At 46.4% G+C, this 27,222-nt stretch overlaps 1 protein-coding gene across 18 annotated transcripts in view; it reads right to left on the minus strand.

Moving 5' to 3' along the window:
• The window catches only part of UBR5 (ubiquitin protein ligase E3 component n-recognin 5), a 2,064,863-nt gene that overhangs the window by 1,949,488 nt on the left and 88,153 nt on the right, over nt 1-27,222 (minus strand). For all 18 annotated transcript variants that reach the window (XM_086966085.1, XM_086966077.1, XM_086966080.1 and 15 more), the window contains exon 3: nt 4,170-4,251. In XM_086966085.1, coding sequence (XP_086822211.1) covers nt 4,170-4,251 — 82 coding nt within the window. The remainder of the gene's footprint in view (nt 1-4,169; nt 4,252-27,222) is intronic.

Consider the following 27,222-nt stretch of genomic DNA (forward strand, 5'->3'; position numbering starts at 1 on the left):
CTGGCGTAGTGCTGCGCAGTGAAAGATGCAGCCTCTGTACTTCACAGGGGCTCTAGGAAGTGGACTGTCTGATGAGGCATAAATACAGCCACTCATTTAACTGAGCCACATAATATACGCAGTGTCCTGCCCGATTTTGCTGGCATTCATAGGGCAGGACTGGAGGCCCTATACTGAGTGTAGCGCTGCTGCCGTACCCCACCTGAAGCTCATTTGAGAGAAAAGTCACGAAGGCTACGAACGTTAGGCCGTGGGACTGCACCTAATTGCTCACAGAGGGAAACCAGACAAGATAAGCTGCAAGAGACGTTCACAGCAAATAAAGCAGGCGCAGACAAGCTAAAAGCACAGGGGTAGCGCTATACACAAGGCACTGGCAGCCGGCGCAGGGAACAGGTGTGGGACACGGATTGAAGAAGGAACAGGCGAGGACAAGCGCAGGCTGCATACTCCTCGTGATGGAGCCAGGGGCATAAGAGACAGCCCCCTATTCATAGTATACATTGCAACTTGTCTCATACACCCGGAGTGCCCCTCAACACGGACGCATGAGACGCAGCGGCGGAGCACAGACACCACACGGATCATACACAGTGCGCATCATTACAGACCTGCTCCCGGCACACACGCACGTCTAGAATTGCATGACGGGGAAACCAGACATGTGGCAACCGAGCCTAATCTTTGACGCCAAGAAAAGCACCCGTTAACAGCCGATGGAAACAAACGGTAGCAGAAAATATACAGCACGAACACAACGCAGAACCGGGTGAGGATCTGAAGACTATTTACCTGGAGGTGCGCCAAGGATTTGTGACTATAGCTGGGAAAATGGACACGCTGACGACACGAATGGATGCGATAGTTCGTACAATTGATGGGCATGAAACATGCATCAAAGAAGCCGGACAGCGAATATCGGAGACCGAAGACACTACGGCCCATGTACAAAAAACGGTCACGCAGATGGATAAGCTATTAACCCCTTCGCTGCAGCGGCTATTCCGCCGCAGCGCTAAGGGGTAGGGGGGGGGGGGGGGGGGGGGGCGGCGCGCCCATGCTGGTGACGGAACCGCTCCGTGGCATGCCGAGCGGGCCGTGACCGAACCGCTCCGTCATCAGCACAGCGCGACCGCGGCTGGTGACGGAGCGGTTCCGTCACCAGCAGGGGAGGAGTTAAAATCATAGCGGCTAAAAATGAGGACAGAGGCGAGGAGTAGAAGAAATAACATCCGCATACTAGGAATTCCGGAGAGCACGAACACGGGCAGGATGGAAGGAGTATGTCGAGAAACTACTTACTACAGTGGTGGGGGTGGAATCACTATCTACCCACTTCATCGTTGAGCGGGCCCACCGCTCACTTGGGCCGCGTCCTCCCTCCAGAAGTGCACCCAGACCTATAATTGCACGTCTCTTGAATTATAGGGACAGAGTCCGAGAGAAAAAAACAACTGCACTATGACGGGGTGCCCTTCACCATGTATCTGGACTTTACGATACACGTCCAGGAAGGTCTTCGTAAATTTCTCTCCGTCAAACAAAAGCTGAGGCAAGCACAGATAGATTATGCTTTACTTTACCCAGCTCGCCTACGCATCACATATCAGGGGACACAATCGATATTCACTAAGCCACGGCAAGTAGAGGACTTTCTCAAACAGATAAGGAAGAAAAGGAACGTGTCGCCCGCGCCAGATGACTATCCAGAATTTCACAGGTCTGATGTGGAATGAACACCTATCGTGCAAAATTAAGGATCATAGAGATACTCTACTTGTCGCATATACGCTATACGCTATACAATGCATTGTCAGAGCTAACGCTTACGAATTTGGAATGCCATAGCCCTTAGGAAGTGCACTGCATACAATGACAATATCATTGATCAGGACCCACAGACATTGAGTAGCTGAACACCCTTGTGCTTATTCGGGGACTTGGTCGGAGACGCAAGCTACCCGAAAAGGCGAGAGGTACCTGTGGGCCACCCAGCAGCATATCCTCAAGAGGGTGTACCCCACTAACTTTCCTTTGTTTAACCAGATGTCTACTTTACGTTCCGAACTCTACTGGGATGGAGATTTGGTTTGTAATGGATTGGTTTTTGGGACCAGGGGAGGGGGCGGGGTAAAAGTACCTCGCATGATTGGTTTGCTTCAGGGGGTGGGGTGGGGGAGGGGTCAGTTGTGGGAAGTTAACTGGTTCAACGCGGCTGGCAGACGTACTGTATTCAGATTCACCGACTCACTTGAATAGGCAGATCTCACACAGGGGTGAGATACCATTCCTTACATTTTGTTGTAAGAGGTTACCTGATGGCTAAGGATGACAAATCCATACTGAAGATATTATCTTGGAATGTTAGGGGCCTAGGAGACCGGAGAAAACAGAGACAAGTTCTGGCATACTTGGACAGGCAGCAGGTACAAGTGGTTATGCTACAGGAAACACACTTTAATCCAAGATCCTCAAACACATTTGTCAGCAAATGGGCAAGCACAAGGCTTTTCTCATCCTACTCCTCCAAGGCTCGTGGGCACAGCCATTCTGATAAAAAAATAGACACCCTTTGCATTGGCGGGAGCCAAAGAAGACCCACAGGGGAGGTATGTCATAGTATGGGGGAGGCTCGGTAGAGAGTCAGTCACGCTAGCAAATTGCTATGGCCCAAATGTGGATACTCCTGAATTCTTCACTACGATATGGGGAAAAATCTTGAATGTGGGATCCACTCATATCATTTGGGGAGGGAACTTCAACATAGCCCTCAATCCAGCCCCGGATAGGTCTAATTCGGCTGCTCATCACTATAACAATTCCCAAGAGGTGTTGCAGGGTATAATGAAGGAAGGTGGCGTATTAGACATTTGGAGGCATGCTCACCCACAGGTTAAGGAGGGCACGCATTTTACAACAAGCGTAGGTACATGGGCACGATTTGATTATTGTCTAATTTCCAGAGGGTTGGGGTCCACCATTCGTAATGATGTTCATCCTGCCAGGGCCGTCTCAGACCATTGTCCCATGAAGTTACCGCTTACACCGCCAGGATACGATAAGCCCAAACCTTGTTGGAGGCTGCAACCTCACGCTTTGTTAGATGCAGTCTTTCAAGCAGAATTGGGAGAGGAAATAAAAGACTTCTTTGTGAGAAACAAGGGTTCAGTGGATAGCGTGGAGGTAATATGGGAGGCTTTCAAAGTCACAATCAGAGGGTACTGCATCTCCAAGAGTTTCGGGGTACTTAGGGATATACAGAGTCCGATTCAATCGTTGGAACGGGACTTGTAGAGGCTAGAGGAAAGGATGGGGGAGGGAGAGACTGGACAGGTGCAGAAAGTTTCGGGAGAAATTGTCCGAGTACGAAGAGACTGCAGCAAGGGAGGTGAAATTGAAGGGTAAATATTGGGTGGCTCGAAAACATGGTGATGGGGAAAGGCCAGGAAAGGCGATAGCTGAAGTGACAAGAGGTCCAAGGTTCACGACACAAACTCGAAATTGAGGGCCCAGGGGGGATAATGCAACAACACTCGCTCGCTATACTGGAAACATTCACATTATGAACCCCCCCCCCGCCCCCTCCCCCCCACACAATAGCACAAATACATTTAGAAAAGTGCATAACAAATCTTAAAATGCCACAAGCTGCAATCAATGCAGAAAAGAAGAAATCAACACATTCAACTATATATATATATATATATATATATATATATATATATATATATATATATATATATATATATATATATATATATATATATATATATGTATATAATGAGGCAAAGAATAAAGAGCTGATCTCACAAACAAAAAATAATGCATATTAGCAACAGCACACAAGAATGAAATTGTAAACAAATGCAATAAATTGGTAAATTGTCAAATAGTCCTGTATACTTAACAGACGTACTTAAACATTTCTATTTTGTTCCAAAGCAAATTCATACTTAGAAGTTTAAAATACAGGTGCTGGCAGATGTAAATACAGAAAATAGATAACCTAGTTTTGTCCCATTCCCAACCTCTTCTCCCTTCACGCCGATGGATTACAGGTTCCACTATGGCATTCTACAGAGGCTTCTCTTAGAGAGCTCTGTTGCAGTCTTCATAGTTTAAAATGAATCATACAAAAAGGTTACATACATGATCACAGTGTACATTACCTCGAGCAAAAATGCAGCATGGTTCGGACCAACAACACACTGTTTGATAGTAGCCTGTTCCAATACATTCAAAGGTGGGTGACTGCAAAACATAAAACAACATGAAGCAAGACCTGAAAAGCAAGGATATACCTACATGAACACTAGTGATAAATACTGGTTTTGTACACTGAAATAAAGTAAATCAGTCTCGTCTAATTTTGACAGTGTAAAATGTGGTAAGTATTACAGTACATCATAGGGAAAGTCATAAAAGCTTACATCACTTTATGAAAGATTTCTTCATGCCACATACAATAGTAGATCAGTCTGTTGTAGTTCATAGAGATATTGCTATGTAATAGCTAAAAAAAATGTTATTTAGGTCTGTGGTTAGATAAGGCATATTTTGATACACACCCATATCCATACACATACATATATACACACAACACGTACATATATACACACAGATGTATACATACACCCACATGGACAGCCAGCCCTCTTAATTCATTAGGATGTTGCTATGTCATTCTCATTCTACCCAAGCAATGTGTCACCCCACATAAGCCACTAACTGCACTATGAGTGATATTTTGAACGTTCACAAGGAGCACATCAGCACATAATGTAGTTTTATTTGTGCTAGAGGCTACAAAGGCAGTGTGTACTTTGAGACAAAAAGATTTTGCTTTTGTGCATTTTTATTTCTACATAAGTACATCTCTTATTTTAAAAATTTAGCACCGTAATTTTTGTTGTGTTATTTTGCTTTGGAGAAACTGTTTTTAAAGAAGTCTTGGTGCGCTTAGTGCCGCACTTACCCCCCATACGCCTCACGCTCCTCTTACACCGCCGCAGCCGAGTTGGTGCTGCAGTTAGGTGGTGGGACGCCATCTTGGATGAGGAGTGGGGCGGCAGACTAGTGCTCGCCCCTCCCGCCAACCCCCAGCGTAAATGACCATACCTCCCAGGACGTGCAGCGGACGAGCGCAGCGGGCACGCAGAAGGATCGCCAAAGGAAAGCCCGTCTGCGCCGGACAGGGCCACGGGCCTGGGACTTATATGCCATCCCCCATGCCCCCCACTATTTACGCTCTAGAAACCCTCCTTCAGCTGAGGAAAACCACCTCCACACCGTGTCTACACTCACTCTCCTTAAGAACGACAAATGAACTGCTCACGCTGTGCGTATACCTTAACACCTTTCACCACACCAAAGAAATACTGTGTAAAGATGGCCCTACTTAACTGTAGGTCCCTACCCAAACATGGTATAGAAATCAATTTGCTTCTTCAAGATTCAGAGCTAGGGGCGCTGTTTCTTACTGAGACATGGCTATCCGCAGCATCAGACCTAGACATAGTCCAAACCCTTCCGCCAGGCTATCTAATCCAGCGTCACGACTGACTCTCCGGAATAGGAGGGGGAGTGGCGATTATTTATAAAAATCACCTGTCCTGTCGTCTTATAGACACCCCGGTCCAGGACTGTGAAAATATACACTTTTCGATCCAACTCTCCCCACTAAAATCGTTCTTGGGTATCCTTGTCTACCGCCCTCCAGGAGCACAAGGACAGTTTTGCAGCTCTCTGCTGGAAGCTGCCACCTATGCCTGTGTATCCCCCAACTTTACTATCTTGGGAGATCTTAACATCCACTTTGATGACCTGACAGATAAAGTGACGGGAGACCTAATGTTAGACCTGGTCTCCTATAACCTTCACCTGAAAAACCTTCGGCCTACCCACATTAAAGGCCATCTTTTGGACCCCATCTTTTCGAATATCCCCGAACTAGTTGCAGATGAGCCCCTTCCTAACCCCTGGTCAGATCATTATTTAATCCCTTCAAGTACCAAATCTACCCGAACCCCAAGGCAGACACCCACCTCAGGCCCTATCCCGCCCATGGGCGAAATTAGATATAGAAGCCTGGACACACCAACTTGAAGCCACTAAGCGAGTCCTCGAATCAGATCCCGCCCTAGCGGATCAGCAGCTCCATACCTGGATCGAAAAATCTCTAGACTCAGTCCTGCCAAATAAACCTCTCCCCAATAAAAAGGGAACATTTAAATCCCCTTGGTTCACACCAGAGCTGCGCGTACTAAGGAAACAATGTAAAAAGCTTGAACGCTTATGAAGGAAGGACTGGGCCGCTAAGAGCAAAGGAGAATACAAAGCGGCCATGAAGCTGTAGAATACCAGCATAAAAAATACCCAAGCCTCCTTCTTTGAAGGCAAAATTCAAGCCGCAGCTAACTCCTCAAGGGAAATTTACCGTATCATCAGATCGCTGATGAAAGTTCCAGACCCACAACCAACCGCTGATTCCTCAGGTCTAAGATGCAGTCAGCTAGCGGCGTTTTTCTCCTCCAAGATTCTCACCATCTTAAAAACTCTCCCGATCCCCAACATTCCTCTAGATCTCCCTTCCCCTCTCTCGGCACCTGACACTCTGTCTGGATTTCTTTTCCCAGCTAACTAAGGAGACATTTCTTATGATTCTAAACTCAATCAAGAGTGGAGCACCGACAGATCCAGCACCCATTAATAAATTAAAACTGGTAACCCCCACGGTGACCCCCCTCTTCATCAACTTAATAAACTCCTACCTTAGCCAAGGCATTGTCCCCCCCAACAGGAAAAGGGCCACTGTTAGAGCATTATTTAAAACATCCCATCTTGAGCCCCCGGACCTGGCCAACTACAGACCAGTCTCACTCTTACCTGGAATTAGTAAGGTGGCTGAAATGTTTGTTAATCATCAGCTCTCTACCTTTCTGAAGTCCAATGGTCTCCTGCGCCTCTCCCAGACAGGATTTAGACCAGGGCAGGGCATGGACACCGCCCTCATAGCAGTGGTCGAAGAAGCGAGAACCATCTTGGACGCAGGGGGATCAGTAGCAGTGATCCTCCTGGACCTTAGCGCCGCATTCGACACGGTGGACCATGCCATCCTTGTCCACTGGCTAAGTAGGGCTGGAGTGACTGGCCCCGCCCTGGCTTGGCTCAAATCTTTTTTGGAGCACAGAACCTTTGAAGTAGCTGATGGATATGGTCACTCCAGAGCATTGCCCCTTCAGTGTGGGGTTCCCCAGGGCTCCTCCCTGAGCCCCACACTTTTTATTGTGTACATGACACCCTTGGAAGAAATCGTGACACTGTTCGGTATGAAGGTAGTCATGTACGCCGACGACACCCAACTGGTCGTCTCTTTAAATCAGTCGGCTCAATGCCTGGACAACCTAGCCGCTTGCCTCCAGAACATTTCAAAATGGATAAGTGATTCCCTCAAACTTAACGGGGAGAAAACAGAGATTCTACTACTGGGTGATCCTTCCAAACTCCCCACTAGGTTTCTGTGGCCACCCTGCATGGGAACATCTACTCCAAAAAAGGAATTTAAAAGCCTAGGTATCTGGCTCGACCAGGACCTCAGTTTTAAGACGCAAGCCAGGAAAACCGCTGGAACATGCTTTGGCCTCCTGCGCATGGCACGCAAAATCCTCCCCTTGATACGTCCTCAGTCCAGGAAACTCCTCATTCAAGGCCTTATCATCTCAAGATTGGACTACGGAAACGCCTTGTTTCTGGGTGCTCCAAAATTGGTTATTAATAAGCTCCAACACGTCCAGAACGCAGCAGCTAGGCTGTTCACTGGGACGAAGCCTAGATGCTCCGCAAAACCCGCTCTCAATTTGTTACATTGGCTCCCAATCCAAGAATCATCTTTAAAACCCTCTGCATCTCTCACAACATCCTTCACGGTAAGGGCCCCCCTATCCTGACTCCCCTCATCAAACCGCACAAAGGCAGTAGGCAGTTGAGATCCAACACCCTCTCCTTGGCTAGCGTCCCTAGAATAAAAAGAGCACGTTCAGGGGGCGCGTCTCTTTTCTTACAATGCCCCCAAACTATGGAACGCCCTACCCCTCAATATCCGGAGGGAAACTAATCTATTGGTTTTCCACAGGCTATTGAAAACTTGGCTCTTCCCCTGAAACTTCTTTCCCTGGATCTAGCATGACGAGTGATAGCGCTGGAACGCCCAAGGGTAGCCACGCGCTTTAGAAATCTAACTCAAATCAAATAATGGCTAGAGCCCTGAAGCTCTCCCAAAAATAAAGATTTATAAAAGCAACTACTAAATGAAACAAGCATTGGCAAAGCCAAAATGCCAGCTGACTTCCGATTTATTGGCTTTGCCAGTGCTCGTTTTAATACAGTGCACAGCTGGAACTTACTGAGAGCATAGAGTTTGTCCGTTCAATAGTATTATCATTATACTGTCCTCACAGGGGACTAAAACAGGCTGTGCCACAGAAGCACGGTCAGAAAAAGATAACAAAAAGATCTAAACATAAAGGGTGTACTAACTAAGCAGTCCTTCCCCCTCTACCCACCCACCGCCCCCTCCCCCCAGACTCTTTAAGGAGTCTTACAAATTAACTTTCCCTAGGATTTCAAACTATGGGCATGCGTTAGAGCGGTGAGCCTTTCATTTCAAGTCCACTTGGTGAAACAGAGTACAAGAAAAGCAGTAGTCAGCAACAATAAAGTCTAGAAGGAAAGACTGCGTCCTCTGGCCTGGGTTTGAAATGCATGCCAACTATCCGCATCATAATCCTAAACCTCATAACTGTTATAACAATAGTACTGCAATGGTCTTCAGACAAGAGAGCACAAATCCTACATAAACGTTTGCATATAACCAACTGAAAGACACCAGTCTTGACTGCTAAGAGGCAGAAGATTTAAAGAACTCAAACTTTTTCAAAGCAAGTAATAAAAGCCCTCAAAGACCTTCTCACATAGGTAAATGAGCTGGATTCAATGAGCGAGGTCTATTAAAAGTAACTGTTTTTGAAGCCCTGAGACAATTGTAGCTCATCTAGGGCTGAAATGCAGCAAACATCCTCAAGCATTAAATTCCCTCGCCGAGCATTTTTAACATATTTACATAACGTCAGCATAGTTATAGAAATATGTCAGCAGCAGTACTTAATTCAAAGTTGAACATGAAGTATGCAAGAGAGTGATGGGTGGTATTGCTGAACCAATCACAACCACAGCCAATTAATTGGGCCGCATCTCAGTCCTTCGTGATTTTGCACACCATGCCACCTCAGATTGGACAAAGTCATATGCAAATCAGTCTTGACCCTTCTCCAATCGGCACAGTCCAGCTTAAACTTCCAGTCCAGGTCCTCCGTAAACCAAATCACAAGTTAAAAAAGCCACACATGGCATTAAATAAGGATGGATATAATCAAGTACTGGTAGGGGGTAGAGTGCCACAATCAGAAAGCCTCCGAGTACAATGCTTCATCAAAACAGTCTTTATATTATTCAGAAAGCAATGAAACTAGCTAACTGAGTGGTCTTTACAGTTACTGTATCCTTAATCAAAACCAAAGGGATTTTGTTATCGAAGGGGTGAAAGTGTCTGATGCTGCAGAAAGAGCTAGCAAGTTATGCATAGCTATCTCTCCTTCTGATAATGGGCACCAATCCATCTCATGGTGTCTCTAGGCACCGCCATAACAGACTATTTTGATCATAATGATGTAACAGCATCAACACGTCTTCTTGTATAGAATGCGCTCAATGTCACTTTTCTGCGTTGGTAATGCATGGGTGTGCAGTGGAATAAACGCAAACATCTGGAAGGCGATCTCACCATCAAGTTCCTGGCTAAAACCATAGTGACTAGATTTGCGCCTCTAGTTTCAACGGTGATCCACCCGATCAAAACAGGTTTGTACCAGCAAGCAACACCTCTCCGACAATTTTTTCGTGTCATGGCAAATTCATTGAAACACAGGCCCCTGCCAGGAGGCCTTTTGTTGGACCTAGGAAAGGTCTGAATCATTCCTGTTAGAGGCGCTGCTGTGCTAGTATCCGGAACCGCTTTCTCAGGCTAGTGCAGTAACTATATACACGCTCTGTTTTTTAGAGACAAAACTGGCTCCTCTATCAACGAGTCAATATCAATTGGTAAGGGCCCCGAGCAAGGCTGCCCACTCTCCCCACTACTCTTTTTTACTAGCAATGGAACCGCTAGCTGCAGAGCAGGAGTGGACTGGGGCATACAACTAGGTGGCTAGCTACATGCTGCATCTCTTAACACGGATGATCTCCTTCTATACCTCAATGACATTCATAATGTTCCCAATGGGATCGCCGAAGTGCTGCGATGCGGTCTGGCCTCTGCGTCAACTCATCACAATCACCACCAGGACAGTTCCTCTAATACAATTCTCCGCTCGCAATACAGACCCAAACGTGGGGCCACCTTACTAATGAGCTACCAACTCACTTAGTAGAGCAATACTTACAAGACATGGGACCGGGTAGGCACTTAGTACACTGGATGGCTACCTCACTGCAAACTCAGTCAGCACCCATGCATGCAGCCCTAAGGGCCCATTGGGAGGAGGATCTTGCCCACTGTACAGACAGGAGGAAATGAATGGGCTGCAATCCTTAAAGAGTCCCACTTATATCTGCCAAGCAATATGAGGTTTATTTATTTATTTATAAAGTTTTATATAGCGCGAACATGATCCCGAAGGATATCAGAGCGCTTTACAATTTAAGGGCGAGGAAGGTAAAAGTTGGAGTACAATCATCAAAGGGATAACAACCCCAACAAATCAAATATGCACATCAAACATGAACTTTACAATCGAAGCAAGAAAATGATTGAAACATAGCAAACTGGGAGGGGAGCAAGTGAATAGTAGAGCAGAATATTATCAATCGCAGGCCTTAGGATGAAGGTCCAAAGCATTAATTGATCAATATGTCTTCTTTTCACCTTTATGGCGGACCCCCATAGATTACACTTGTAGGCTGGGAGTGTGGAGTCACTAACCGTTAACTTTTCTCACCCTTGAATGAAACTTATTCTCAAGATTTGCGTTTCTTTAATTATTTGCGGACTACAAGACCTTGTCACTGCTAGATCATTACCTGACTTTCCAGCACAAATTACTGGTCTTGGAACCCAACCATATTTTAGCACATCATTCTACCTAAATACCGGCACACAACGCTTTTGCAGTTAGTACTGTCCGGTTATTGTGCACTTGTGTTCAACGTCTAACTCTCTGCATTAGTTTGACTCGTGTAAATTGTACTCCTTTTTCTAGATTTACAATCTTAACTAGCTACTTTTCTCCAACAAGCCGTTTTCAGCATATGAAAGGTAGCCTGAGCTGTCAAACAGTTTTTTAGGTCTTGCGCCTGGCAGCGCAAGACCTTTAGTAGGTGAAAACAGGGTTTGGATGCTGACCTAGGAATCGCACACGCTCGTGAGTGTGCTTTTCCTTTTGTGGCACGTTATTGGCCTTTGCATTCGTGTATTTTACAAACCCAGCACGCAATAGGCCAAAGGCGGGCGCATTGCTCCGCCCATGGCCTATTGGTGTCTGTTACGCGCACCAAAGGCCATGTGGTATCAATCATTGTGACCAGACACGGGCGCTATAATTGAAACCACATAGCTTGCTGTAGCGCACGCATCACTCACAGGTTTCAGTGTTTTGCAGTAGCGATTGCTTTTGCAATCTCTTTCACTGCCACTTGTTTTCTGATCGGATTAACAGCTAATGCCTTTTCATTCACATCGTGCAGGGTACTGGGCAGGCATTCCTAGGAAATGCAGGTACTACCCCTTAAATGGATTGCGCTCGCACTGTGAAGTGGCAGCATTTGTACTGCCTTCAAGAAAGAATGATTGCACCCACGGCTTGATCCAGTACCTCTGCAATTAAACATGCACTTTTCAGCTTCACACAAGAGGAAACATCGCCGTCCTTTTCATCCCTCTGCTTCAGTACTCGCGCCAACGATTTCAAACGCTGTGCATGGAGCCCGTTTGGGTGAAACAGGCGGCACTGTTGCTTTAAAAAGCAACTGTCGGTTCACTCTAAACACCCCCAACCACCCCCCCCCCTCGCCTTGCGTCTACAAATGTAGTTTATAGAAAGTCCTTTTGGCAGTGCTGGAAAATCTCCGTCCACTGCCTGTGCCTTCTTTCCAGATGGGGAGTGCGGTTCGCTCAGCGGTGACTGCAGTTCCCGCTCTCCCTCGCCCAAGGAAACTTTAAAGGCGCCTTTGAAGCTGCTCTGCTGGATCTGTTCTGGGAGCCGCAGAGCAGTCCGACCTGAAGAGCTGAAAGGCACAGAAGCGTGGAGGGCTCCCTTCTTTCCCTCTCAGCCAGTGGAACATTGGGCATCTCTTTTCCATTCAGGTAAACAGACTTCGCGTTCCCTGTCTGTAGGGATGTGTGAGGTATGTGCGAGGTATTCTGACAGATTCCCTCGGTGGGAATCCGCCACGCGCTGTCACTGCACTTTTGCTGCTGTTTGAAGTTCAGGTGACTAGGTGAGGGACGGGTTTTCCGTAATCTTGGTGTTGTACACCAATTCAGTTAAATTGTTCAACAAGACCCTCCCCCTGCCCTCTTCCACATTCCCAGTCAGAGGCTTCTCCCCGAGCTCTTTCTTCTTCTCACTTTATAGCTTGGACGCGAGGAAGCAACCAGATCTGTTCGTATTTTATACGCTGTTGTATTTTGATAGTTAGTCTAATTGCTTACAGTGAAGTAAAATAAACCACAAAACCCAAAATGCATTTGGTTAGTTAAATAACTCCAGTGGTGTAAACGTGCGTCGTTCGGTGCCATGGCGTCAGTGTGCTCCCCCAAGCAACACCTGCAGCTGGACAGTCCCATTCGGAGTATAGCCTAGAGTGGGGGGCAGCATCCTGGTCTTCATCCCCGGCTAGAGAGGTTGGGCAGTGTGTCCGCCTCAGTTTAATGGCTCATGACTTCCGAAGTGGATGGGGTGGGGTGAGGCTGAACATGGGGTGTCCTTTAAAAGGCCAGCAGGGAGCCAGGGCCTCTTTTGTGGTCGCTCTCACACCTAATGCCCCCTATCGGATGCCCACCAATCGCACGGTCCATCCCAAAAGAACGTTGAGCGCATAAACTACTAGGAACCTACAGGGGATTGGTGACTTGCAAATATTCACATAATGAATGGCCTATAGGCGCACACATGGAACGAGTGATACGCGCTCCATATTTTAGGGCTTGTTTTATTAGCAGAGTCAAACTTTTTTGAAGCCGAATTTAAAGGTTCTCAGTTCTCACATTATGAACATTGGATACAAACTGTTGACACCAAGAGAGCCCAGTTATTTACAGATTTAATGTCCTGCGGAAAAAGGTTGAAAACGCAGCGAGATTTTAGCAAGGACATTTTTATTGTAACTGTGGCATCTGATAGAATAATAGCATTTGTAAGCTTGTATAGTCTGTCAATTGTTTTAAGGTAATGAAATGAATTTCCTTTAACTTTGTGTCATTTAATATATCAACGAGATGTGGGTTTTATAAATTATAATAACGTATGACTAGTTTGCTAAGAAACTGTATTCATACCTCGTTTTATTTGTAATTGGTCAAAGGGATTGTACTTTGTTTATGTTTCAAATAAACAAATCATAAAATGTTTATAATTGCATTTGTGTATTTTTAATCAATATAGTGTTCTAAAGCCTTCAATGTTTCACTTTCGCAGACACGGCTACAACTGCTTAGATATTGCTATACTATTTAGCTCATGACCCTGTACATTACCTTTGAAAGTTTATTGTATTTCCTGTCTGCTATTTGTACCAAACTTCTGTTTCCTGAAGCGTTCTTTCACACACAGGTCCTGTCGGCACTAGATAAAACTGCCAATGAATAATTAAATACATAAATGCATGGTATGTGTATCGATACTTACCTTTATGTACACATTTGCTCTCGTAGTAGGAACTATATTGAACGGTTCCATCTCGGTTTTGCCTGTAAAATTTGCTCGTTCTTGAAGAGTATGATATGGAGGGTGCATTATTTCAGGTCACGTGACCTACCCCGTGACGTCATTTTGCGTTGGCTATGCCAAACCATTCCCCATTTATGTTGTCAGGTTTGTGCCCTAGTGCATAGTATTGATTTTCTCTGTGCCTCATTGGTCCGTCTGATAGTTCTGCCCTGCTGTGTGTCAGAGGGTATCTGGGGCAGTCACTTCTCTGCCCCTCCATTCTTGTCTGTGACGCATGCTTCTTGCTTGGCTGTTATCCACACCATCTGCGTGGACTGTCAAAGATGTAGTAGCCGTGCACGGACCCTTTCTAGGAAAAGTTGCCATATTATTATATTGAATGAATCGTCTGCTCCAAGTGGCCTGTCCTGTTCGCTGTCTTACAGTGAGCTAGGCCATTAATGCCACGCGCTCCTGCTGTGATGGCTAGTCTTGCTGATTCATGGAGTGCTGAGATCCATGCTTGAAGTGTCTCCTGCACTTTGGCTAGCCCTATGGCAGGAGTTTTTGAGGTATATTTTAAACTAGTTACATCATGATATATGCTATGCTGGAACGATAGGTTGTTGACTTAATACACCCATTACAGATCGGTGTAGATAAGTGGACATATGTTTGTAATAGTCCGAGTGGGTGAGCTTTTTCAGTGCTTGGCAGGCCTTATAAGTGGGATGAAAAAACCTGGGGCGGGTCTCAAAGGGGCGTGGCCGATGTAATTAAGTGCGTCGCTTAAAAACACCTAAGCAAAAAATAAACTATAAGAACAATATCCTCTGAGCACACCCACAGTTCACACATATAGTTCCAACATATATATGGCAAGCAACTCCAATCCTCAGGAGTCGGATCAATCAATATAGTCTCCAAGGTCAATGCACAAAAGAGTCCACTTTCTGTATTTGGAGTCCTTTTAATGAATTTCAAATGTTGATTACACCAGCCAACACGTGTTTCGTCGTGCATAAATTATACCTCGACTTCTTCAGGGCTGTAATCAAACAGAACATTTCCTACAATCAGTAAAAATATTTTCCTCGTATCTTAAAAAAGATGTGGGATAGTACCAACCACCATCTAGTCAGATAAAGGTCTGCCAAGTGAAGAGTTAGAAGTAGGAAAATAAATCATCAAGAAACCAATCCAGTACTAATAAACACCCTGTGTATAATAGAAAGAGACCCCAACCACCAAGATAAATAAGCACGGTGGGGGTAACTTATCACCTCTGTATCTTTCCGTAATCTCTCATCTTTATATGATCCTCATAGTGTAGACAAATCTATCAGTCTGAAAAAACAGAGGCATTTCAAAATGATATATACCCTAAGTACTATCACTATTATCAAAAGTGCAACTGAATATTACACTGGTGAGTCCAAACAAAATTAATTTGCCAAATTAAAATCCAACGTTCACCCCCTATGTTGTTATTAAATTAGGTTTACCTTTAGAATCTCCTCCCAATTCATCCAGCAATTTGTCAACCACCTCTATTTCTTTGTTCATCTATAACGTCAATCGAAGTCAAACATAAATATATTACACTCCAAGTTATTTTTGCTGGGTAGAATTGATACAAACGTTTATCCTACAACACTCACCCAGTAATTATAGTCTGGTGTGTTCTATACGTGATCGTAAAGGCTTCACTTGTCCACTGTATTCTAAACAATAGAGTAGGCACATATCACTCCCTGATTTCAGGTCCATGTACCATGCATATATTATTAAACCATCTTGTGAGTAAAACCTATAACTCAATGCATACTCCTAAACTAATTACAAAATTAAATAGACTTATTAACATAATCATTCTGTACACGTGATTTCCTTATCTTCTACATTACTAGTATAGAATTCACCTCCATCATAAGCGAGAGCAGTCTATTACCGGTAACTCAATAGAATAGAGAGCGCTAATCTAAAACCTGCTCCCGCATTAAGTATCATGAAATTACTTGTACTCACCGACGGTAAGTATAAAATATAGTGTGCACAGGGTCGTCGTCTTCTTTCGGTCAGTATACGGCTATCTGTGTCAAGGTAGCGACATTAGTAAGATAGCCCGTATAAGAACTACATTTACTTCAGGTAAATAAAGTTTTGCCCACACTCACCAATCGTCGGTTTCTTATAATATCTCGACTCCCTGTAATATATATACAATGAGACGGCATTAAATATCTCGTACCGTCTCAGAACTAATATCTAAGTATAGCCCTAGCTAACTTTGCTAGAAAAATTACCTGTGTTCAACTTATCGGTATATTTAAGGATACTTCAAGATGGCGCCCATGCTTGACGCCAATGCTTGGATGAGGCCGGATGATTTGACAAGCTAATAAGCTGAACACAGGTAATTTTTCTAGCAAAGTTAGCTAGGGCTATACTTAGATATTAGTTCTGAGACGGTACGAGATATTTAATGCCGTCTCATTGTATATATATTACAGGGAGTCGAGATATTATAAGAAACCGACGATTGGTGAGTGTGGGCAAAACTTTATTTACCTGAAGTAAATGTAGTTCTTATACGGGCTATCTTACTAATGTCGCTACCTTGACACAGATAGCCGTATACTGACCGAAAGAAGACGACGACCCTGTGCACACTATATTTTATACTTACCGTCGGTGAGTACAAGTAATTTCATGATACTTAATGCGGGAGCAGGTTTTAGATTAGCGCTCTCTATTCTATTGAGTTACCGGTAATAGACTGCTCTCGCTTATGATGGAGGGGAATTCTATACTAGTAATGTAGAAGATAAGGAAATCACGTGTACAGAATGATTATGTTAATAAGTCTATTTAATTTTGTAATTAGTTTAGGAGTATGCATTGAGTTATAGGTTTTACTCACAAGATGGTTTAATAATATATGCATGGTACATGGACCTGAAATCAGGGAGTGATATGTGCCTACTCTATTGTTTAGAATACAGTGGACAAGTGAAGCCTTTACGATCACGTATAGAACACACCAGACGATAATTACTGGGTGAGTGTTGTAGGATAAACGTTTGTATCAATTCTACCCAGCAAAAATAACTTGGAGTGTAATATATTTATGTTTGACTTCGATTGACGTTATAGATGAACAAAGAAATAGAGGTGGTTGACAAATTGCTGGATGAATTGGGAGGAGATTCTAAAGGTAAACCTAATTTAATAACAACATAGGGGGTGAACGTTGGATTTTAATTTGGCAAATTAATTTTGTTTGGACTCACCAGTGTAATATTCAGTTGCACTTTTGATAATAGTGATAGTACTTAGGGTATATATCATTTTGAAATGCCTCTGTTTTTTCAGACTGATAGATTTGTCTACACTATGAGGATCATATAAAGATGAGAGATTACGGAAAGATACAGAGGTGATAAGTTACCCCCACCGTGCTTATTTATCTTGGTGGTTGGGGTCTCTTTCTATTATACACAGGGTGTTTATTAGTACTGGATTGGTTTCTTGATGATTTATTTTCCTACTTCTAACTCTTCACTTGGCAGACCTTTATCTGACTAGATGGTGGTTGGTACTATCCCACATCTTTTTTAAGATACGAGGAAAATATTTTTACTGATTGTAGGAAATGTTCTGTTTGATTACAGCCCTGAAGAAGTCGAGGTATAATTTATGCACGACGAAACACGTGTTGGCTGGTGTAATCAACATTTGAAATTCATTAAAAGGACTCCAAATACAGAAAGTGGACTCTTTTGTGCATTGACCTTGGAGACTATATTGATTGATCCGACTCCTGAGGATTGGAGTTGCTTGCCATATATATGTTGGAACTATATGTGTGAACTGTGGGTGTGCTCAGAGGATATTGTTCTTATTGTTGCTTCGCATGAAGCTGTTTGATGTAGGATACGCATCATTCCTCTAGAAGCACCTTATGATTACTGTCACTAGTTATACCTAAGTACCCTAAAGTTAAGGTAGTGCGCCCATAATAGGTTGGTATCCCCCCCTAAATAGAGCAAAAAATAAACTGTTTGGCAAATTGTGCCTCCCGACTGCTGTTTTGCTGCTTCCTTCTTTGCATTCAGATGTATAATACAACAAGCTGTTCATTTTTGGGGAAAATCCTAGTCACACACTATCCAAGCGTTGCCCACGTGTTATATGTAAGATATTGTTAGGAGTACTTTTTAGTATCATGTCCGGGCCTTTACAGACTCTTAAATAAAAAATGACCGTTATTATTTCATAGGTAAGGTGACCGCCCCACTCCCACCCCTCTCTCAAACATGATTCCCTCCGGTTTTGTGGCCCAGACAATTTTCCTCTCAGCGACCACGGAGCAACGACTGGCCACCCAAGGTGGCAGGGCTGAATGACAATCTGTCTCAGGTCACACGTGGCTGCACGACTTGTGGCCTCAAAGAGATGCTCCATTAAACTATTCTTTTGGCTGTACAGTAAGTATCCCCCTTTGTGTTTGAAATCGTGCTCGCTACTCTAGTTACTGAGCAGGGATGGAAGGTAATGTGCACATGGACGGATAGGGTTCAGGCCTTTCAGTCATCAGTATTTCCTCGTTCTGTCGTTTATTCTTATTTTTTTAGAGTTTGAGATCGGAACAGTTCTGCCAATCTATTGGGTACCCTATTGATAGGCGGTACCCTGTGTAGAGTATTAAGCCTGTTGTATACTAAGGAACAAGAGGGACATTACCACCCGGGGCACCCTTCTGGAGACTCTATAACCTGCTGCTCCTTACTGTGTCCCCAGACCCACTCCTTCTCCACTAACACCTGATGTGTTGCATCACTGTGGCGTATTGCACAGAATATTAGGGACACAGTAGCCCTCTTTGCAATAGAACTGTACAAAAACGGAGCATATGCACAGAACACGTGTTGGACCTGGACTAGTGGCGTGGTTCCCCCCGTTCCTCAGCTCCCCGTCAGCCCAGCCCCATACCCAGAAACCCCTGGTTGCCCTGCCCATGTCCGTCCAAATGCCAACAACCAGCATCGGCCTGTCCCCGGCCACCTTCCCAGCCCCGAGCGCCCCGAACCCGCAAGGCCCCATAGGCCCACCGGCAGCCATTTTCCCTTCCCGAGATCCCTGACTCCCTGGGCTTAGCATCACCCCAGCCCCAGCGAAACTCAGGCTCCGGACGCGCCAGCCCCCGTTGGGAGGGTGACGGCTACCCTAGTGAGAGAAGACGGAGTTTAGATGGCACCTCCGGCCTCCCCTGAGAGACTGGTTTCTGTCACACCTCTGGCCTTCCCCTGGGGGCCGGTTTCGATTGCACCTCTGGCCTCCCAGAGTGCTGGCTCCAGACCTGCTGGGCGTCTGGGAATTCCCGGACACATCCTCAAAGGGATCAAAGAACCAACTGCCGGACCTCACCAACGGCCCGCTCCCCCCAAGGCCTCGGACCTCCGCCTGCGAGGGTCCGGACATCAAAAGGGCCGCTGTACTATATCAAGGCCCGCACCAGAACTAGCGGGCAGTTGTATCCTGGACAAGAAAGCCCTGCTGATCTGATCGCTGCTGCTCTTGGGGAAAACTGAACTTCGAAACTCTTCGAGCCCTGCTGACGCTGACGCGGCTCATCCTTGGAACTGGAACATCGGAGCCCTGCTGACCTTGTCGCGGCTCAAGCTTGAACCCTAAAGACCTTCAACGAACATGCTGAGCCCTGCTGACGTGGTCACGGCTCCTCACGAACTACCCTCCGGATCGAGCCCTGCTGACTCCGTCGCGGCTCGAGGAGTACTCTGGTCCGGCTGGACTATCGACACTACAGACACAAACTGAGTCATCCTCAAGTGAGTAGGACAACTAGTGCGACTACCATCTTCCGTAACCCCCCGGCTCGAGGATTGAGAGCTGTGCGCAGGGTACGCTACGTACTGGCCTAAAGACTGAGACTGTCCTGCTACCCCTTCCCAGAAGCCTTGAGACTTTTACGATCCCTCGATCGTGTGTACATAAGAGTGCTAATTCTTTTACCTGTTTATAAAGAACTTGATCTCGAAAACCTACGGTGTAGTGTCTGTTCATAAGTGTGGTGTGGTCCTCGTGTGTACGATTCAATACTTGAGGTCCTCCCCGGTGGGGATCCCTCGTTTAAGCTCGGCATTATTGGTGTAAGAGGCGGGTCACGGAGGAGTCGGGTAGACATAACCTGGCCTCCGGGATCGCTCATTCTAACAACACGACAGTAGGCAATCTCCCTAAAGCACAAGGATGTGACGTTATGACCAGAGCTGCCGAGCGGGAAGCTAAGGAACCAGGTTTGAGTAACGACGTTGGCTCACCATCCTGTGATTCTGGGCAAATTAGTTCACCTCCCTGCGCCTTCCAATAGATAATGTGTTTTGTGTAATGTAACTGGTTGTCCTGTAAATCTCTCAAATACTTTTGGGTGGACTTCGCGCTATATATAACTGCAAAACAAAAACAAACAATAAGCTACCAGCCAGCATACCCCATCGAGCAAGAGCTCACTACACCAGTTGATTTAGCACACCCATAGCTATGAGGGCTCTGTACACCCCAGTACTGTCCCTTGGGTGGAATGTTTCCACTGCACACACAGTGCTGGCAGTGGGCAGTATTCAGACACACACCGAGTTAGTGTACGGTTCTTAAACCGGTATACAGCCCCGGGGTGTCGGGAACAGTGCATTGCACTCTCACAGCACTTCAAGGTCAAAAAGGCAGACAAACGGTTAGTTGTACTATAAAGAAGTCATAATAATATTGCGTTTTCCTATTATTAATATTGGAAACACTAGCCAGAACTGTTGGGTGAGTTAACGTGAAACAACGGACTAATAATGCAACATCAATAGCTCAATATTTAATAATGCGAGAACTATTGCATTGCAAATGCTTGTTCTCCTTTTACTTGTCTGTGCTTGCACCTGGCCCTAAATTGAAGTAGCATTGAGTCTACAGCACTTTTGCTTCTGCAGTGGTTGTCTCTTCTGTGGTATAATCACCTGGGTGCTACACAATGGGGCACACACCCTTGGAGCGCTACCAAATTCCATACATTCTTTCTAGGACTATCTTGAGCCCAAGTTCTCTTCCTCAGCAATTGCCTCTTTCTAGCACATCTCTTCACCGTTTTTTTAAAAAACACTTCTATGCCTATGTATCACCCTATTCCTCTTTTGCCTCCTCCAAAACAGTGTGTTTATAATACATATGCAAGTATTGTAATAAAGCATTATAAAAGTGTGACGAAACGCGTATTGGATGTAACAAAACCCACCACCAATTTTTCAACAGTGCAGAAATATCTGGATGTTTTCTGTAATACTGCTAGTTGTATCATTACAAGAAAGTCCTTGCATCTTTTATGTATTTGAAGAAAAACATCAACACTTAAGGAAAAGAAAATATAAATGTTTGTAAAGAAAAAAGCTCTATATCTAGAAACGTTAGTAATTTGGACCTCTTGGTCCACTTCACTACTTTTGGACTGTTCGCCTTATATGTAACATTACTATTGCTAATACGTGGCCCTCGGGGGCGTGGGGGGGGGGGGGGGGGGGGGGGGGGGGGAGATGGATGGATGGATGGATGGATGGATACAGGCAGGATGGAGCTCTTTATTGAAAAGTTGCTAAAGGGCTCGATAGGGGAGGACGCTTTCTCTCCTCAATTCATCGTAGAAAGAGCACACAGATCCCTGGCGCCTGTGCCGAAACCTGGACTCCCGCCGCGGCCAATAATTGCTAAGCTGCTGAACTATCAGGACCGTGACACTGCCTTGCGGGCGGTCCGATCTCAAAGAACATTGCAGTTTAATGGCATCTCCTTATCCATATACCCGGACTTCACACCACTGGTGCAGGAGGAACGGCGCAAGTTCCTCCCAGTAAAGAAGAAGCTGCGAGAAGCCCAAGTGGACTATGCGCTGTTATACCCGGCGAAGCTGCGAGTAACACACCAGGGGAAACAACGGTTTTTCACGAACCCGCAGAAAGTGGAGGATTTTCTGAAAACGCTCCGGAGGGCACACAGGGAGGATCGCGATGCTGCAGAGGACCAAGAGGACGGAGACCCTCCTCCGGCGCTACATGAGTGATGACTGCTTGCTTTAAATGCGCTGGGCACATCATATGTGCTGCTTGAACCTCCTCTACTGCTACGAGCGCGGACAGAGCGATGACTGCGCCTGCTGGACCTACACGGACTTCGCGCACCTGTGGTAATGTACACCAAGGACCACTCCCTCAGACCTAGCCTCCACCAAGGGCGGTATAGTTCTGGAGCTATGGGCTGGGAAGTGGCTGTGCGTACTCTATGCTATTTCCCTCTTGGGTATTCCCCTTAAGACTACTGATGTTTTTGTTGTTGTTGCTGAGGTTGGGAGGGAGGGGGGAGGGATGCTGGGAGGAGCTCATTGGCTGCTGGCATGATTGGGATGCTGGGGTGGGAGGGGGGGCGGGATGTTCTACGAAGAGGCTTTCATCGAATGGACTACTTGCTTTGATTCTAATCTGGTGTGTACGCCGCGATTGGCGGGGCAGAACGGGCCCTCTACCTTCGCCCTGGCTGGGACTCAGCTCGTCATGCAGTACAGTGGTCGTGTGCTTATGACGAGCTGAGCTCGTCATGAAGCTTTGAAATCTGAAAATTTCAGCACCCAGCAGGAATTGCTGCAGCAGTCAAGGTGTTAATGTTGGACTATCTATGGCTACTCTAAATGCTACTGCACAGTTAACTAGCATTTCCTGGAAAATACGGGGCTTGAACGATGCAAAGAAATGTCGCAATGTCCTTGCCTATATTGATAGACATCACGTCCAGGTTGCCATGCTGCAGGAAACACATCTGTCACCACAGGGTAGGACCACTTATGCGAGTAGATGGGCTGGACAGCGCGTGTTCTCCTCATATTCCACCTACGCGAGGGGGGTTGCTATCCTTATAGCCCGCAGTGTACCATTTCAGAGACCCGGGGAACTGATTGGTGGGGAGGGGTGCTATGCAATGTTGTGGGGCAGACTGGGGCGCGACACTTACACATTTGTTGTCACATATGCACCAAACATAGATACTCCTGAATTCTTTACTACTCTGTGGGGTAAGATTTTGACTACCGGGTCGCAACACATCATCTGGGGTGGGGATTTCAATCTGGCGATGGTGCCGCAGCTAGATAGGGCGGACGGAGTCTGCTCCTATAAACCTAGAGCGTGGGAGGCACTCGAAGGGGTGATCACGGAGGGAGAGTTGCTAGACGCCTGGAGACACTTGCACCCGAATGGGAGGGAGGGCACTCATTTCACCTTACACACGGTAACTTGGGCGCGCCTGGACTACTTTTACATCACCAGCGGTATTGCTGCGGAGTTGGTAGGGGCAGTACACCTGCCTAGAACGTACTCTGATCACAGCCCCGTCTTGTTACACTTCCGTACACCAGGATGGGACAACCCCAGACCTCACTGGCGACTCCGCCCTGACATTCTATTGGACAACTTATTTCGTACTGAACTTGGGGAGGAAATAGAGGCCTTTTTTCCCAGGAACAAGGGGTCAGTTGACTCGGTAGAACACATATGAGAGACATTCAAGGTGACCGTTCGGGGATACTGTATCTCCAAGAGCCACGGGGTTTTGCGGGACATCCTCAACACGATACATACGCTAGAGAAAGAACTGCGTGCACTAGAACTCTGCATGGTTGTCGAGACTGGACCCGAACTGCATGCTGTTTTCAGGGAGACACTGACGAAGTATGAAGAGGAGGCTCTCAGGGAGGCCAAGTTCCGGGGTAAACACTGGCAAGCCCGGAAATATTGTGAGGGGGACAGGCCTGGGAAGGTAATCGCTACACTCACACAACCTTCACGCGCACAAAATGTCATACTCTAACTTACAGACTATCATGGTTCTACAGTCAGGGACACAGATGAGATACTCACGATATTCACCACACATTATCACTCACTCTACACTTCCACTGCGGGGCCCGACACATCTTATGATGACTACTTGAGAGATGTGGCGCTCTGCTGGCTCAGCGATGGGGATAGGGCGTTTCTGGCGGCACCCTTCGAGTTGGACGAAGTCCGTCAGGCCATTATGTCCCTCAAGAACGGCAAATCCCCGGGCCTTGACGGCATTCCTGCCGAGTTTTATAAAGCCTATATTGACATCATGGCACCTGTTCTTCGCGAGGTTTACTCGGAGTCGCTCTGTGATGGTGTACTCCCTTGCTCTATGCGCGAGGTAGTGATCACCTCTCTTCTGAAGCACGACAAAGAGCCCACCTCCTGCAATTCCTATCGCCCACTCTCCCTCCTGAACTGCGATGTCAAAATACTCCCTAAAATTCTGGCCACTCGCTTGTCGCTGCTGATGACCAGGATTGTGTTGCCCGATCAGTCGGGCTTCGTGGCTGGCCGTTCCACCTCTCACAATCTCCGCACTCTGTTCTCTCTGCTTCGTACAGTTCATCCTGATATGCCTGTTGTGGCTGTATTCCTCGACGCGTCTAAGGCCTTTGACTCAGTTGAATGGCCCTACCTGTTCTCGGTGTTGGCTTGCATAGGGTTCCCCAAACTGTTCATATCCTGGGTTCGCCTCCTTTATACCAACCCCACGGCGAGGGTGTTAATTAACGGCCGCCTGTCACAGCCCATTGTAATCACCAGGGGCACACGCCAAGGTTGTCCACTCTCTCCCCTACTTTTCGCCATAGCAGTTGAACCTCTTGCCTGTCGCTTGTGACAACTACACCGAGATGGAGCGGTGCAGTGCTTACAACGTCAAATTGATGTGTCTCTATACGCGGACGACATCACGTTGTACGTTAAACACCCCGAGATGCACCTTAATCCCTTACTCAGGGAGTTTGTTGCTTTTGGCGGGTTGTCAGGTGTACATATCAACTGGTCCAAGTCGCAGTTTTTCCCCCTAACGGATGCGGTCACTGACTTTCCTCTCGATTATCCCCTGGAGTGGTGTAGGACTGATCTCCGGTACCTGGGGATCCGCATCTCCCGGGACAAGGACGAGACTTTACGGTCCAATTATGGGGTGGCGATGACCAGGCTGACTGCTACTGTGGATCGCTGGATCACCCTGCCGCTCTCCATGGCTGGAAGGGCGTCCCTTATTAAAATGGTTATCCTTCCCCGATTTCTTTACTTCTTCCTCAATATTCCTTATTTCCCCGGCGCATACTTCTTTAAAACCCTGAAGACTGAGTTGCGCAGGTTGTTCTGGGGTGGCAAGAGTCCCCGGCTCAAATGGTCCACGCTCACTCTCCCCTATGACAGGGGGGGTTTTGATGTCCCCGATTTCGAGGCATATTATCAGTGCACGCAGGCACACTTTGCCTATCACTGGATGGCTCCTACGCCTTTCATGCCACACATCGCGGTGGAAGACTGGATAGTGCATCCTCTCCCACTTAATGGGTTGTTGCACTGCCCCGAAACATCCATACCTACACCGAATACCTCGGTCTCTTGCACATTGGACGCGTGGCGCCGTATAACCAAGAGCTTGTCATGTCCCCTGCTCTACTCGCCCAAACTGCCACTCACCTATCATCCTAATCTTACCCTACTGTTGGAGCAGGGTATCCGCAACCTATGTGCGAGGATTCGCATTACCTGCTGGGGCGACTTGTTTTCTACCGGTCATTTTAAGTCGGCAGAACTCTTTTTTGCATCGCAGAGCCACACCCCACTAGAGCTCTTTTACTACATACGCCTGCGGGCAGGGATGAGGGACATCCTGCCCGACTCTCGACGAACCTGAAGTTCTAACTCCACTTCATTTCATGCTCTGCTCGCAGGATGGGGCTCATCTGGTCTCCGGCCTTTACCGCCAGCTCCGGGACGCAGCTCCAGCGCCGGAATCTAGTGCCCGTACGCACTGGACTACGGAATTGGCCACTGACATTACTGACGAGCAAAGTCACTATTGCTGTGCGCTCACCTCCCGCATCTCTGCCAGTAGCAGACTGAAAATTATACATGATAAATTCCTGCAGAGGGTGTATTACACGCCGGCGAGGAAGCGCAGATTCGGCCTGGCGGAGGATGATCACTGCGAGCGGTGTCGCGCCAGTGGCGTCACTAGGGGGGGTGCGAACCGCACCGGGTGACACCACCACATGGGGTGACACCAATCTGGCTACCTCGCCTCTGCGGGGTCGATGGGTAGATGATGTCACTTTTTGCTACCCCAGGAAGGACGTCTGAAGGATAACATCGGGAGCAAGTCAGGTCATATCAGCCTCTGAAACCTTCAAACTGAAACGCATTTTGGCAATTGTGTCGGAGCGGTGATGACTGGGAGAGGGTTAAGTATAACCAGGCGGCAGCGTGCAGGGCCATGTGATGTACCAGGCCTTGGCGTGATGATGAAGAGATAAAACAAACTATGGAAATGTATGTCCTGAGACACAAGAACAAATAGAGGGAGAAGTTATTTTCGTATCTTGACTTAGTTAGAGGCAAGGACAACTCATGAAGTTGAGATAATATTACTTTTATTATGTACGGAAAATCGGAAATGAATATTGATACATAAGTTAACAATTACTTTTTTCAAAACACAATAAAAAGGTGCATAATTTGTTCACTTCATAGTATTACCATCAAGCCAAAGGACACCCATAATATCTGGTTTGTTACAATTGCAGATTCCGATTTATGATAAGCAGGTCAAGGGCATATCTTTGCAGCAGAGGGAATTATTCTACAGGGTCGGATCTTGTTATCTACCTTTTGCACAAGGCCATATGCAACAGCTGCATTAACCAACTGAACAATCTTACTACGATTTGTACCTGAAATCTGCAAAACAGTGCTGTACAGAATAAACTTTAATATTGCTGCTAAACTGCAATTCTCTTATCACAAGATGCATTTAAGTGAAGTTGCATGTGTATGCACATATGTGTATGTACTACGAGCACACCCAACACATGCATGCATCTATGTAATTGTGTACAAGTAATCGGTTACCAAAGCGTTGCAGTTTAGTTCCAATATTAGTATGTCTTTTGACAGTGTTGTAAAGGGGCCAATAAAAGAAAAGGGCTTAAGCAAGTGTGACAGTGGTACATTAGGAGCTGCAGAGTAGGGAATTGCCTTGCAGCACACGGAGTACAGGTGCCTGGGGACAACATTGACTGAGTGGATGAGGGCAGACTGACAAGGGTCTTCATGGGCAGTGA

This window comes from Lissotriton vulgaris, chromosome 4_1 (genome assembly GCF_964263255.1).
Source record: "Lissotriton vulgaris chromosome 4_1, aLisVul1.2, whole genome shotgun sequence".
In the NCBI taxonomy this organism is placed as follows: Eukaryota; Metazoa; Chordata; class Amphibia; order Caudata; family Salamandridae; genus Lissotriton; species Lissotriton vulgaris.